The 12576-nt window shown below is 53.6% G+C and overlaps 1 protein-coding gene across 1 annotated transcript; it reads right to left on the bottom strand.

The window, feature by feature from the left end:
• Positions 1-3906: 3906 nt before the first annotated feature.
• Positions 3907-12006, bottom strand: LOC142024379 (galectin-4-like). Its single transcript, XM_075016337.1, has 5 exons — positions 11882-12006; positions 10525-10613; positions 6847-7045; positions 6203-6316; positions 3907-4224 (listed from the first exon to the last, which is right to left on the bottom strand). Exons 1-5 carry the CDS (start codon positions 11909-11911, stop codon positions 4216-4218), a joined length of 441 nt encoding a protein of 146 aa, XP_074872438.1. The 5' UTR covers positions 11912-12006; the 3' UTR covers positions 3907-4215.
• Between the last annotated feature and the right edge of the window lie 570 nt (positions 12007-12576).

Genomic DNA, 12576 nt, shown 5'->3' with positions numbered 1-12576 from the left:
ACAGACAGCCGATAAAATCGGTCAACACCACCGTGGACTGGCTGAATATCCCATCCAACGCACGTTCTCCCACGGCTTCTGCTTCCTGCTTGCAGGGTTCCAGAATGAAGTGGTGCAACCAGCACATCCACTCATTCCAGTCCCACTGCTCACAACCCCAATGATTTCATCCTTGAGCTTCCTGTGTCATCCACTGAGCAGGACTCCAGGGTGCCCATACCCGGCCTCCCAAAACAACAGGAATTGGGGGATCGTCATACACTGGGTAAACCCTTGTGTCCTTGGGGAGGGACCTAATGTGTAGGTAACCCCAGAGTGGTCTGGTAATTCCTAAGGACACTACTGTGCCAAATAAGGGTTTACGTTCTGGGCACCATTCTTTATACACAGTTGATATTACCACCAGGGTCCCTTGATCGCACCCAAAATGATTGCTGTTCATAGTATGTGATGGCAAAGGCCTGGATGGTGGTGCCGCTTACGGCGGAGGCTGTTTCATTTATTAAGTTTGCAGACCCCTGCAGAATAGCCCCCGAGGTTAGGGACATTTTTACTAGGAGTCTACTGGCAACTTCAGTGGTATGCACGCAAGCCTCTTGGTAGGCGGTATTGGCTATCACTTGGCCTTGGATGGCTTGGCTCAGTAATTGCCCCATTCTGGCTAACTTGTTGCGCACTACCTCTAGGTTCATGGCATTGAGTGCAGCCTCAGCTGTGCCCAAAGACTCCAAAACCATTCTCACATCCAATGTTCATCCTATTCCTTGAGGGATCCCCATCCAAGCTTCCAGAATGGGAGACGCCAACGGCACACACCAAAGGTGCAATTTAGCTGTATTTATTTCCCACATGATCTCTACGTGATGCTCAAAGAAACTCGAGGGGAACGCTACAAAAGTCTCCAGAGCCTTAGACCCCACCACAAATGGCAATGAATGTGCATAATATTCCCAATGGAGACCCAGAAGATGAGACTCCCCCTATTTTTGAAGCCCAATCACAGCCCCGATAAGGTGTAGGGATAGGACTACCATCAAAATAATTGGCACTACCACTTAGTGTCTCCCATATACTCCCAACTCCTATTGGTTGGGAGTACCTTGCTGGGTCACAGCCTATGTGCCCTACCACCTCCAGTACAATTAATACAAAATCCACTCTGAACCAATCAGCGGTGTTGCGTGTGTAAGTCCCATCTCACCTGGTGCTCTCATTCACTCGTATTTCTATGTACTCCTTGTCCTCTACTGCCATTGCCCAGTTAGTCTCCTACCAGGGGTAACTCAGAAATGGAAAGTCACATTGTGGGAGGGGTCGGGCCCATGAATCCCTGGATGCGTTTGGCCCCAGGTAGCTGATCCTGGCCACCCCGCGGTTTCAAGTCACACACACCAGTGGATGCCATATTCTGTCATTTCATTTACTGGCTTGGTCCATGGCCCTGCATGGGAACTGGCATTCCAGGCCTGGAGCGTAAATCTCTCCAACATGAATCCCATCCTCATGTGCAGTAGACACATCCCATTATTCCATGTTTGGTGCAGCATCTCCAGGTAGCTTCTTGACTTTCACCACATGGCTTCTCAACTTTCACCACGTGGCCAGCCTGGTGACCGGCTGCGTTGCCAGAAGCACTAGGCATCCCCCACATACCAGAATCTGCATTCTTAAAGGGGAAAAATTGATTGGCAACAGTGCAAGTTGTGAATCAAAGGGGTTCCAGGGGACCACTCCAGGGGCAACCTTGACCTCCTCCCCTGTCCCCTTCTCATTAATGGTGACGATCTCTGCCACCTGAGGGGCTCCGTGTGAAGGAAGCTCAGCAAACTTTGCCAGTGCTGATGCCGCTCCCTGGAGCATCTCTTTGCATTTGGTCACCTGCTGAGTTGCCAACTCCCACATAATTCCTCTAACGCCTAAAAAGCCTTCGCCCCATCCAACTTGTGCACCTTGGAGGGGGAAGTTTTACTCCCTAATTCCTGCAGCATTACAGTCTTGGGTTTCCTGTCAACCATGGGCAGAACGGTCATACCCATTCCCAGCCAGTAACCAACCTTTCAGCGTCCTTCCAGTACCCACCTCCTGGGTTTCCACACCAGTTGTTGAGAGCTGACCCAACCAATTCACTAAAGGCCAGTAAGCCAAACAGTAACCCTAAGATCTAGTTTATTGACAGTCAAGCCCCAGCTATTATTTCACAAGCACAGTGAGGGCCCCCCAACAGACAGGGATGATCCTGTTCCTGCATGCGTGCGCGCGTGCGCGCGCGCGCACACACACACACACACACACACAGAGAGAGAGAGAGAGTGTGAGTGAGTGAGTGAGTCCTGGATGGCGGGAATCAAGCTGCCTGGGTGATCTGTTCCTCCCCAAGAGGATGGTCCTACCTTTTTTCTCCTTCTTGCACTATATCTAGTTTTGTTTCCTCCTTTTGAAACATTGGTTTACATGGCATGCGGAGTTAGCAGTAGGTCAGTTTCCTCTTTTTGGCAAAGATTTTGCTTATTGCCTTACAGCAGCATGGGGGAAGAAGCATCTGCTCAGTGCTTCACCCGGACCTCAGACTCGGTTTTCACCCCAGCTAAAGTCACGAGGAGTTTATTGTTGGTAATTTTCCACCGCTCTCGCCTTCACACATCTGTAATCCAGCACAATTTAATTAGCCAGATAACCACTTGATCATGGGTGTGGCCAAATTTCCTGCAGTCTCACAAAGATTCTCTCCAGCCCCCAGTCGTGTTACTCTTGTATCTTCCTTGGTTTTAAGCAAAATGAGGTACAATACAGAGATACATGCCTTACGGAAGTCTTAGTATGTTACAATCTTTAGCAGTACAATTTGTGATCTCATCACAATCAAATTAGAATCAATTACTTGGCTTAATCTAATTCTTGACCTTCCCCCCCCAACCCCTCCACTCTCTGATTTGCTCACCTTGATCATCTTTTTCTGATTTGTCCTCCTTGCTTACTGTTTTTGGTTCTCTGTGCCTTAAATATTGAGTCTGTTCTGGTCTGGCTATGGTCTCAAAAGTGGGTCTGTCCCACAAAAGCTCACCAATAAACTATTTTGCTAGTCTTTAAAGTGCTACTTGACTGCTGTTTGTTTTGATAGTGTATAGACTAGCACGGCTCCCTCTGTTACTATGTGGGATTGGTATTAATACAGGCCGAACCTCTCTAGTCCGGCACTTTCTTGTCCAGCAAGCTCTATAATCCGGCATGATTTTGGTTAGCCAGACGACTGCTTACTGTGAGCGTGGCCAGGTTGCCTGGGGGTCCCATAAAGTGTGTCTACAGTCACCAGTCTTGGCTCTCAGTGTTCTGTGCTGTTATTTAGCTGTAATTCACCCCTAAATGTGTTCTAAGAACCCAGTAAGCAGTGGAAATGTTGGTGATGCTACTAGACAATATGACCTTCCCTGGTCCAGAAAAGTCTCTCACCTGGCAACAGTCAGGTCCTGAGGGTGCCAGGCAAGAGTGATTCAACCTGTAGCAGAGGTCTGATGTTTCAGACCAGATGCTTAAAGCTAAGTCCACCTCAGAAAGCAGCCTGGTTTGCAAAGGAGCTGAGCAGCTGGGCGCTCTCGTTAATTCCAGTGTAGACTGTGGATTGTCAGCGCTTTGGAAATATCAGTTATTTATTTTGATTCCTAATTTCAATCCCTTCCTCGCCCTACCCCCCAGTGGATAAATTTGCCTGCCCTTTCACTTGTTTCCGAAGCTAGAAGCCTTTCTTCCTCAGCAGTCAGAAAACTCCACTGTGTTTTTGCCAGAGACTGAAGTGGTTTCTTGGGCTGTGTGTGTGGGTGTCAGATATTTGTCCTTTGTCATGTTCTTGTCTGACTTGATTTACTGATTGCACCTTGTCTGTGAGTGAAGGAACAGATGTTTGACACTGTGTGGATTCAAGCACAAGGCCTTTATTACACACAGCTGGCAGAGCGTCATATTGCTTGTTAGGCTAAGTGAAAGTGACAAACAGCTGATGACAATGAATTATAGATAGTGCCAATAGGTGGAGGGATACAATGGGGTCCCAAAAGCCCCGGGACAGATGCTAGCAGCAAGGCATAATCAGCCCAATAAGCCAGTAGTTTAAGGTGTAACCCCCCTACATTTTCTCTTGTAGAAGATAGGTTACATTCCAGTTCCTGGTCCTTAAGAATGTCAGGTGGCACCTTCCGGTAGGTGTTCTCCATAGGTACATTCCTACATGGTCTTGAGACATAAAAGAACAATGAGCAATATATATATTGGTACAACTATAAATGCTATCCCCCTTTCTGGGCTCAGATTGACATCTGTCAAGGGTCTACACCATCACTCATGGTAACATGTTAGAGCTTCTCCTGAACTTAGGCAGATATTTGAGGAAGAAGCAATGTTATCTCTCCCTCAACTGGAGACCAGACTTGCAGCCCCTCTCCAATGAATTACAAGACTATAATTCAAGATAAGGTTGCATTACTGCTCTCACACCCATGGTTTATACTGCATCAGCTCTTGTTTAATGCACAATGTCTTGTTTTACTATCTGCACAATGTCTTATTCACTTAGGATGAAGGTTTGGGGCCTGCTTTGTGTAAACTTACATTAAAGAGGCTGAACATGACTGTGGCCAAACTCTGGCGAGAACATTATTAGGATCTTGGCCCTTCAGTACATAGTGTTAGGAAAGTTGCGTTGTAGCTGGCCTTTCCGGTTACATTGAATGCTGGGCACCAGACATATTTGCTTGGGTAGATAAAGATACTTTTGGTGAGTGGCCCACTTATTAGCTGATTCTTAAAACCACATATTCAATCCAAAAATTTTCCAAAGAGTCACAAGCAACAACTATCTCCCCAGCATGGGATACATCTACCCGGCTAGTGACACTAACACTAGTAGACACTGACATATTTACACTGATACTTAACCCCAGGACAGACCCTTCTCCCCAGCTGGACCCACCCTCTTGGCTTCCCGACCTCGACCACCCCTCCACAGTGCAGGAAGCCTCTTCCCAGCATGATTTTCTGAGCCTGGCCCTTTTAGATCGGGCAGCTGCTGCTCTAAAGTGGCCATCTTCCAACCTGTGCATTCAGTCCCAGTGCCACTCTCTTGGGGATACCAACGAGGAGCCCTGGGGCACCTTAAAGACTGATAAGGTTTAGTTGGGCATGAGCCTGGGGGAGGTAAAGACCACCACGTCAGCTGCACTCTGTCTGGGGGCCTTCTCAAAGGACGGGGCTGCGGCAAACTAACCCCTTGTCCCCTCTCCTCTTAGGGTAGCCTAGGATGATTGCAATAGGCTCCTTCACCCAGCACAGGGTTTGGGGAGTTGAGCAGGACAGTCCAGTGAAACCCAGGACCAGGGCCGGCTCTAGGCAGACGCGTGCCCCTAAGGCAGCAATGTTCCTCTCTGGTCTCTCCCTGCCTCCTCCCCAACATGCGGCTCTTAGCCAGCAGCTGCCGGCTCGGCAGGGCTCCCTGCTGCCAGGCTGAGGCCAAGAGGAGACCCCCCTCTGCACTTCCTCAGCCTCTGCAGCTCCACTCCGGGCCCAGGGAAACCCTCAAGTCCTGGCAAGTTCAGGGAAATGGAGGCCAGTGGTGACTGGGCAGAGAACTCCAGGTTAGGGAGGAAACTGGCCATGTGCCACCCGCTCCCCTGCAGCCTGCCTCCAGCCCAAGCCCCTCCCTCCTCATCTTGCTCCGCCCATGCCCCACCATTGTCCCTCCCCCTCCCTGCCCCTGTTCCAGCCATGCCTCAACCCCTCCCCACTTCCAGCGAGTGCTGGGCAGTCCCTTCCTGCCCCCCGGTGCGGAATAGCCCAAGAGCAGTGCAAGCTGATTCTGAGTGCGAGGGGGCTGGGGGCTGAAGGCTGCATGTGCCCCTTTGTGAAGCCTCCCACACCCCCACTGCACCTGCAGGGGGCATTGGGGAAGCAGTGGAGGGGATGAGAGGTCCTGAGCCCCGGGCCCTCCACAGAAGTTGCCTGTGGTTGGGAGCGAAGCCTCAGCTCCCAGCCGAAGCCATGCAAGGGACAGGGAGGGAAACCCATGGTCCCTGGCAGAAGCTGCACAGTGGAGGGGGGGCCTCAGTTGCACAGGGCCCCATCATTTGCAAGGCCGGCCCTGCCTGGGACGCTTGAACAGCGTGTTAACACCATGTCCCTTGCCACGGGGGCTAACACGGCCAGAGCAGAGACTCACGCTTGTGAAGTTGATGCTGTCGACAGTCACGTTCCCAGCGATCTCCAGGGTGTGGACAGTGGAAATGGGGACACGGTGATTGTAATCCACAAAAGGCTGCCCATTCACTGAGACCTAGGGAGAGAGCAGAGGGAGGGTGAGGCGTGAGAACAGTTGGGTATCCACCGCGGGGGAGATTCATGGCAGGGCTGCCCAGCCGCTAACCGCAGCATGCCAAAATTATGTCAGGCCCCAGCAAATGGCAAGATCAGCTTAAATATTAAGAACGATGGACCCTGTCTATTTGCATCGGGGTTCATATTTTCAAACTTTTCTTCACAGCCCTGAGACCTGGCAACTTAGTGTGGGGGCTTTTTTTGGTTTTTTTTTTGAATAAAAGCTGAGAGTCTGCTGGAATCACGTGACTCCAGGAGCAGGGGCTGTAAGAAAACTAGCAAATATTGTAGGAATATGGGGCAATGTTCCTTCTAATTGTTTCCATCCATGGGCAGAATAAATGTTATGTGCTCCAAGGCACGGGCAGAAGTGCACCACCAATAGAAACAAACGCTGCTGGCTGTGGGCGCTCTTCTAACCAGCTAGGCAGCACCTGACTCTCTCCTGGATGCAGTGGGGTACCCAGGCTGCGGGGGCCAGGCGCTCACCTGGTAGCAGTAGCTCTTCACAGTGATGATCAGCTCAAAGGAGGAGCCCGGCTGGAAGGGCATGTGGTAGATCCGCTCCTCCTCCCCCCAGCAGCCATCCTGCTCCGTATTGCACACGACCACCTGGCGGCTCTCATCGAAACGCGGGTTGAAGTGGAAGGCGATGTCCCGGTTCCCGCACCGCAGGTTCACCTCGAATCTGAAAGTGAGCCGAACGTGGGGAGTGACCTGGGCTGCCCGCGCCGGGGGGAGAACTGCCCTCACTGCGAGACCTCATGGGGGGCGGCCCCTGGCACGGAGAGGGCCTGGGGGCTGCCTGGGTTAGGGGAGTAGGAGAGGACTTCCTGAGCTGGGTGTGGGGGGCCTGGCTGCGTTTGACAAGGAGTGGCCATGGGGGCTGCCTGCCCTAAGCATGGGGGAAGGGGATCCTGGAGGGCCCAGAGGGAGCATGAGGGTGGGGTGGAGAGGAGGCCCTGTGGGGCAGGTAGGTTTGGGAGGGGGCTATGGGGTAAGGCTGGGAGACAATAGAAGGGGCCTTTCCTCTGGGACCTGCACAGAGGAAGGTGCCCTAGGGCAGCCCTTCCTCGGGAAGGAGAAGGAATAAGTCCTGTGGGGGGCAGCCCTGCCTTAAGCGGGGCATAAGGAGTTGTGCTGAGCCCAAAGGCCTCCTGCTGGAGAACTCAGGGATCTGCCACACCTGTCCTAGAATGGGAGCAGTGCAGAGGTCCTCCAAGCAGGCTAGAGTGGCTGCATGGGCTGGAACCAATCAGGGCCTGGGAGGGCCATATAAAAAGGAGTGATAGCCCAGAGCAGAGTTGGTAGAGCTGCTGCTGGGAGTGGGAGGAGCAGGGCTGTGGGAGGGGAGTGTAGCATGGCCAGGGGTGGTGGGGGGATGGACTGGGGGAAGCAACAGGCTTCTGGCTGGTGGCTGTGAATGGGTGAAGGACAATTTGCAAGGTTGTAGGGTGCTTGAGGGAGCTCCTGGCTGGGTGAGGACTGAGGCTGGGTAAGAGTCCAGGAGAACAGTGTCTCCAAGGGGTACATGCTGGGAACACAGCCCTGTAGCAGGGCTGGGATCACTTGAAGCTGGAGCTCCAGGTGAATCTAGAGACACCCCCCGAGACCCACCAAAAGAGGGTCACTGGATGCTAAAGAGTGCAGACAGGTACAGCTAGATTGGGTACCAGAGGTGGGAGAGGACCCCAGAGAGGCAACGGAGGGCTAGCAGCTGTGTAAACTCCCCCAGTAGTTAGTTCCCATTGCTGTTAAATCCTAGTCCCTCGTTCCTCACCTGGGTTGGTTTCCCTTCACCTTGGAGCCCCTGGACCTTGCTGTGGTTTTACCTGGGAGACGAAAGGGCTCTTTGCCTGCCACACCTCACAAACGAGTCCTCCCTTTGCTTTCACTGCGAGACACGTAATTGGCTGAGCTCCTCTGCCCTGCAGCTCGTCCTAGGCTCATTCTTGTCACTTTCCTGGGCCTTCCTGATTTGATCCCCATCGGTACCCGTCTCACCAGGGCCGGAGGCGGCCTCTCAGCGGCATAGCCAGGGTGGCACAAGGGGTGGGGCCCTGACATGGGGAGTAGCAACGAAGGGGCCACCCCACCCCAACCCTCCACCCCAAGGCCTCTTTTCCTGCTCCAGCTGGCCTTCGGTGGGGGATGGAGAGGCACTAGCCAGGGGCCCTGTAAAAAAGGGGGGGCCCCATAACTATGTGCACCCCCACAGTTCATGCCCCTCCCGTCACAGGACTCCTGACTAGCTGGCTGGGAGCCGTGAACAGCTATAGTAGCAAACACCCCAGACCCTGTTGCAGCTCTGCTTGCAAGCAGATGTTGGGCTGGAAGAAAGTGCTAGACGGGCACTCAGCAACTGTTATCGCCTTGCAGGGCACCCCCAGCAGGTGGTACAATTCCACGGCACCCCCTAAATACGTAACTCAATTCCCTTGTCCTCCAGAGCTAGGCACGCCCACTCGAACCCAACCCCCTCATGCAATCCCTCCAGAGCCAGGCACTCCCAGCCCCCAACTCTAACCCAATCCCAACCCCTCCACCCCAGAGCCAGGCACCCCCACTCAAACCCAACCCTCTCACATACCCCACCAGAGCCAGGCACCCCCAGCCCCGCCCCCTTGAATGCAACCCCCTTACACCCTCCCAGAACCAGGCACTCCCAACCCCTCACTCAAACCCAACCCCCTCATGTACCCCACCAGAGCCAGGCAGCCCCCTCAGCCCCCCCACTTTAACTCAATGCCAGCAACCCCCCAGAGGCGCCACTGCCAGCAGGCCCTTCTCCCACCGGCATGCCCAGCACGCGGCTCTGGGGCACACTAAATGCCCCTTTGCGGCACACTGGCTGCTGACCACTGCTCTGGACAGAAACCCATTGTCATACACATAGGTAGTATACAGGCTGGGCCCTGTGCTGGGTGGAGAGGGAGCTCCTGTGGGGGCTGGCAAGGTGGGGGCTTGGGGGGGGGTGTCAGGGTCCAGAGAGATGGAGTGGCTGGTATGCGGAGGTGGAAGTAAGCTGGTGGCTCCAGCAGGAAGGCTCTGGCTGGCGGGAGCCGTTGGCTGCAGAAGGGGGGGTGGCGCATGCCCAGCTGGGCTCCTGGGGCTTTCTGCTGAGCTGCAGGCAGGCGGGTTAAAGGGCAGAGCCCGCAAATCGGCGGGAGTTCCTCTGTAGCTGCAGCACCCGCAGGTGGGATGCAGGTATCTGCGGCTCATGTTCTCTGAGTACAGAGGTGGAGGCAGATACAAATGTCGTATCGGCCCAGGGCTCTGTTAAAGGGACGGGGGGGTGCATTCCCCAGCACTGCCTGAGCCCCTCCCTCCAGGCTGCCCTTGAGAGAGTGTAGGGGGGTGAAGCACCACATCCCTGAGGTTAGTTTGGGGCGGTCATTGCTTGTTCCCCTTTCCCCTTCAGGACCGAGAGCAAAGCCCACAGCAGGTGCGCGCCGGTCTCCACTGGCTGCAGGAGGGAGCGGGCAGCAGACGAAGTGAGCCGGGCTGGTAACTGCCCTCGTGCTCCCTGAGAGAGAGGAAAGGGAACAGCAAACGGCCTCCTGGTGCAAATCTTGGGGTGGAGGCTTGGACCCCTTCACCATCTCCAAATTGCGTCCTTGCTCCATGCACTCTCTGCATCCACATGTGCCCCACTCCCGGGCTCTAAGCCCCTCCTCATACACACACCCCAGCCCTGAATCCCGCACCCCCCCCACACACACCCAGCCCCCTGCCCTGAACCCCCCATATCCACATCACCTGCCCCGTGCCCCTCCTCACACACCCCAACCCTGACTCCTGCACCCCCCACACTTCCAGCCCCCTGCCTGAGTCCCCCCTAACGCTTCCAGCTCCTGCCCTGACCCCTGCACCCACCACATCCCCACCCCCTGCTCCCAGACCCCCCACACGCCACCCCACACTCAACATGCTTAGCCCTGTGCAGCTGAGCCGGTGGGGAAGAGAGATGGGGGGTGAAGGGAAGCCAAGGCTGGGAGGAGCCGAGCTCTGGGAAGGTGGCAGTGAGGACAGTTCCCTGAGTGGTGTGGTGAAGGAGGGAGCGGTAGTGGAGAGCTCTTGGGTGCTGGGGAGGGGAGGGATGTAGCTGAACCCAGCTGGAGGGGGGCCTGGGTGAGGTGGCTCGTGGGAGGGGTAAGTAGCACCCACCTTCGTATGGAGGGTTCAACTTTTCCTTGGATTATTATGGTCTTCCCATCACTCAGGCCTCCGTAGATGGGTCCAGAGTAGGGGATGCTCTGGAAGAAACCAGCCACCCCACAGTTGTCAGATTGGCTGAGGAACCCTATGCTGAGGCCAAGCCCCCAGCAGCACAAGGCCTGCCCTGGCTGGTGGGGAGCAGTAACTCCCACCACCCCTACTGCCAGCTCTCCGCTGAGTCTACCCCTCTTGAACTCTTGTGGCTGGACAGCCTCTCTGCTGGGGCCCTGACTGGGTGACCAGATTCCCCAGTATTCTTTGGGCTGTCCTGATATTAGGGGTTAGGATTTATATAGACCAATTTTGGCCACCGAACACTTTGTGGCTTTGAATATATTGATGGAACACATCCAGGCGAGACGGGGCGGGGCTTTCATACTGACAAATTGCCACATATAATTGTAACCCCAACAGACCCAGATTGTTAGCAGAAGGAAGTGACCCTGTGACCATAGGGGCCAAAGTCCTCTGCTCTACAACGTGAGCTAAAGCCAGGTGCTTTGTGGCCACTGCTGTGCAGCAGGGATGTCACTCTCCCTAGTGCCTAGTCTCAGAGCCTCTGGGGACAGGTAACTTTCAAAAGTTGATGTAAAAGAGTTAAGAGAACATCAGCTCTCAGAAGGACATGAGTTCATTCCAGAGGGGGGTTGGCAACCCCATAAGTAAATATAAAAACAAAAAATTACGCACAAACCCAAAGGAAAACATTTAATATAACAGCTGGAAGAGAGAGGGTTAGTGTTGTTCTTCTGTTAAAAAACAGGAAGGACAAGGTTGCGCAAAGAAGGCCTGTCCTTCCTTAAAGCGGACATATTTTTATGCACAAGAAGACCACAAGTAATGAGATACGAAAAAATACTTTTAAATTGTGAGAGGTTTTTTTGACAAATTTGTTATTTTTACAGAAAATGACTGGCAAACAGAAATGAGTCGCATTTGACAGACTTTTTAAATGGGAAGAGTGTTTTTGCGTCTCTGTTTCGGCACAAATCTTATAACTATATTATTACGCCCGTGTTATCAATATTAATATACCTGCAATCTAAATGCTATTCTGATATCTTAGTATTTTTGTTACACAATTTCTTATTTAATATTTTAGAAGAAAAAATATGACTAGCATCAAACTTCTTTTCAGGGAATGCAGTTTGGGGAACACTGATATTGACCTCTGTTACCACCATCTCCATGGCACTATTCCCTGCCAGACATGCAGTTTTTCACAGTTGCTGGCTGGTCACCCCAGCCCTGCCCCATGTCTCCTGCAGACACTGGGCATCCCCTGCTCCCACCCTGCCTCACTCACCGGGTTCAGAACAGGCTGCTGCAAAGCCATGCTGAGCTGCTTGGCTGCTGAAAGTAGTAACCCCAGGCAGCTCCTCGCTGTTCACTAAGTTTTGTCTCCTGATCAGCAAGCTCAGAGGGGGCGGTGTGGCTCTCTGCTGCCAACCCCCAGAGCTTTGATTTAACCCCTTAACACCAGCCGTGCTGGCAGGTCTGTCCCAGCAATGCCGTCTGCGCTGCTGATATGTGGCAGAGTCAGGAATGTGCCCCTGCCGTGGCATGAGCCTGCCAGACACCGCTGCCCTCCCCTGCCCAGTGCTTTCTGGGTGTGCCACCCAGTCCCTTTCAAAAGCAGCAGGTTTGTTCTCACCTGGCTCTCAGCCACTTACTTGGCTATTTAGGAGTGAGGCAAGGGTTATTCCCCTTTCAAAGATACCCCCGTCTGCAGACTCCAGTGCTGAGGCACATGGCCAGTGTTCTAATTTTTTCCACCCAGGGGCTGACTAAACTTTACCTGTGCAGGTGCACACCACCAGTAGAGACACATCTTGCTGGCTGGGGGAGCTCAGCTAATCAGCTGGGCAGCCCCTGAATCTCTCCTTGGCAGCTGCCCAAGCGCTCAGCTTACGGGGAACACTGTGCACAGCACATCCCTGGGAGTCCTCGGGGATCGCTCCTCTGGTCAGGGCTTGTTTGGGGAACGACCTGAGAAGCTGG

This window comes from Carettochelys insculpta, chromosome 22 (genome assembly GCF_033958435.1).
Source record: "Carettochelys insculpta isolate YL-2023 chromosome 22, ASM3395843v1, whole genome shotgun sequence".
In the NCBI taxonomy this organism is placed as follows: domain Eukaryota; kingdom Metazoa; phylum Chordata; order Testudines; family Carettochelyidae; genus Carettochelys; species Carettochelys insculpta.
This window is presented reverse-complemented; position numbering and strand designations above follow the sequence as displayed.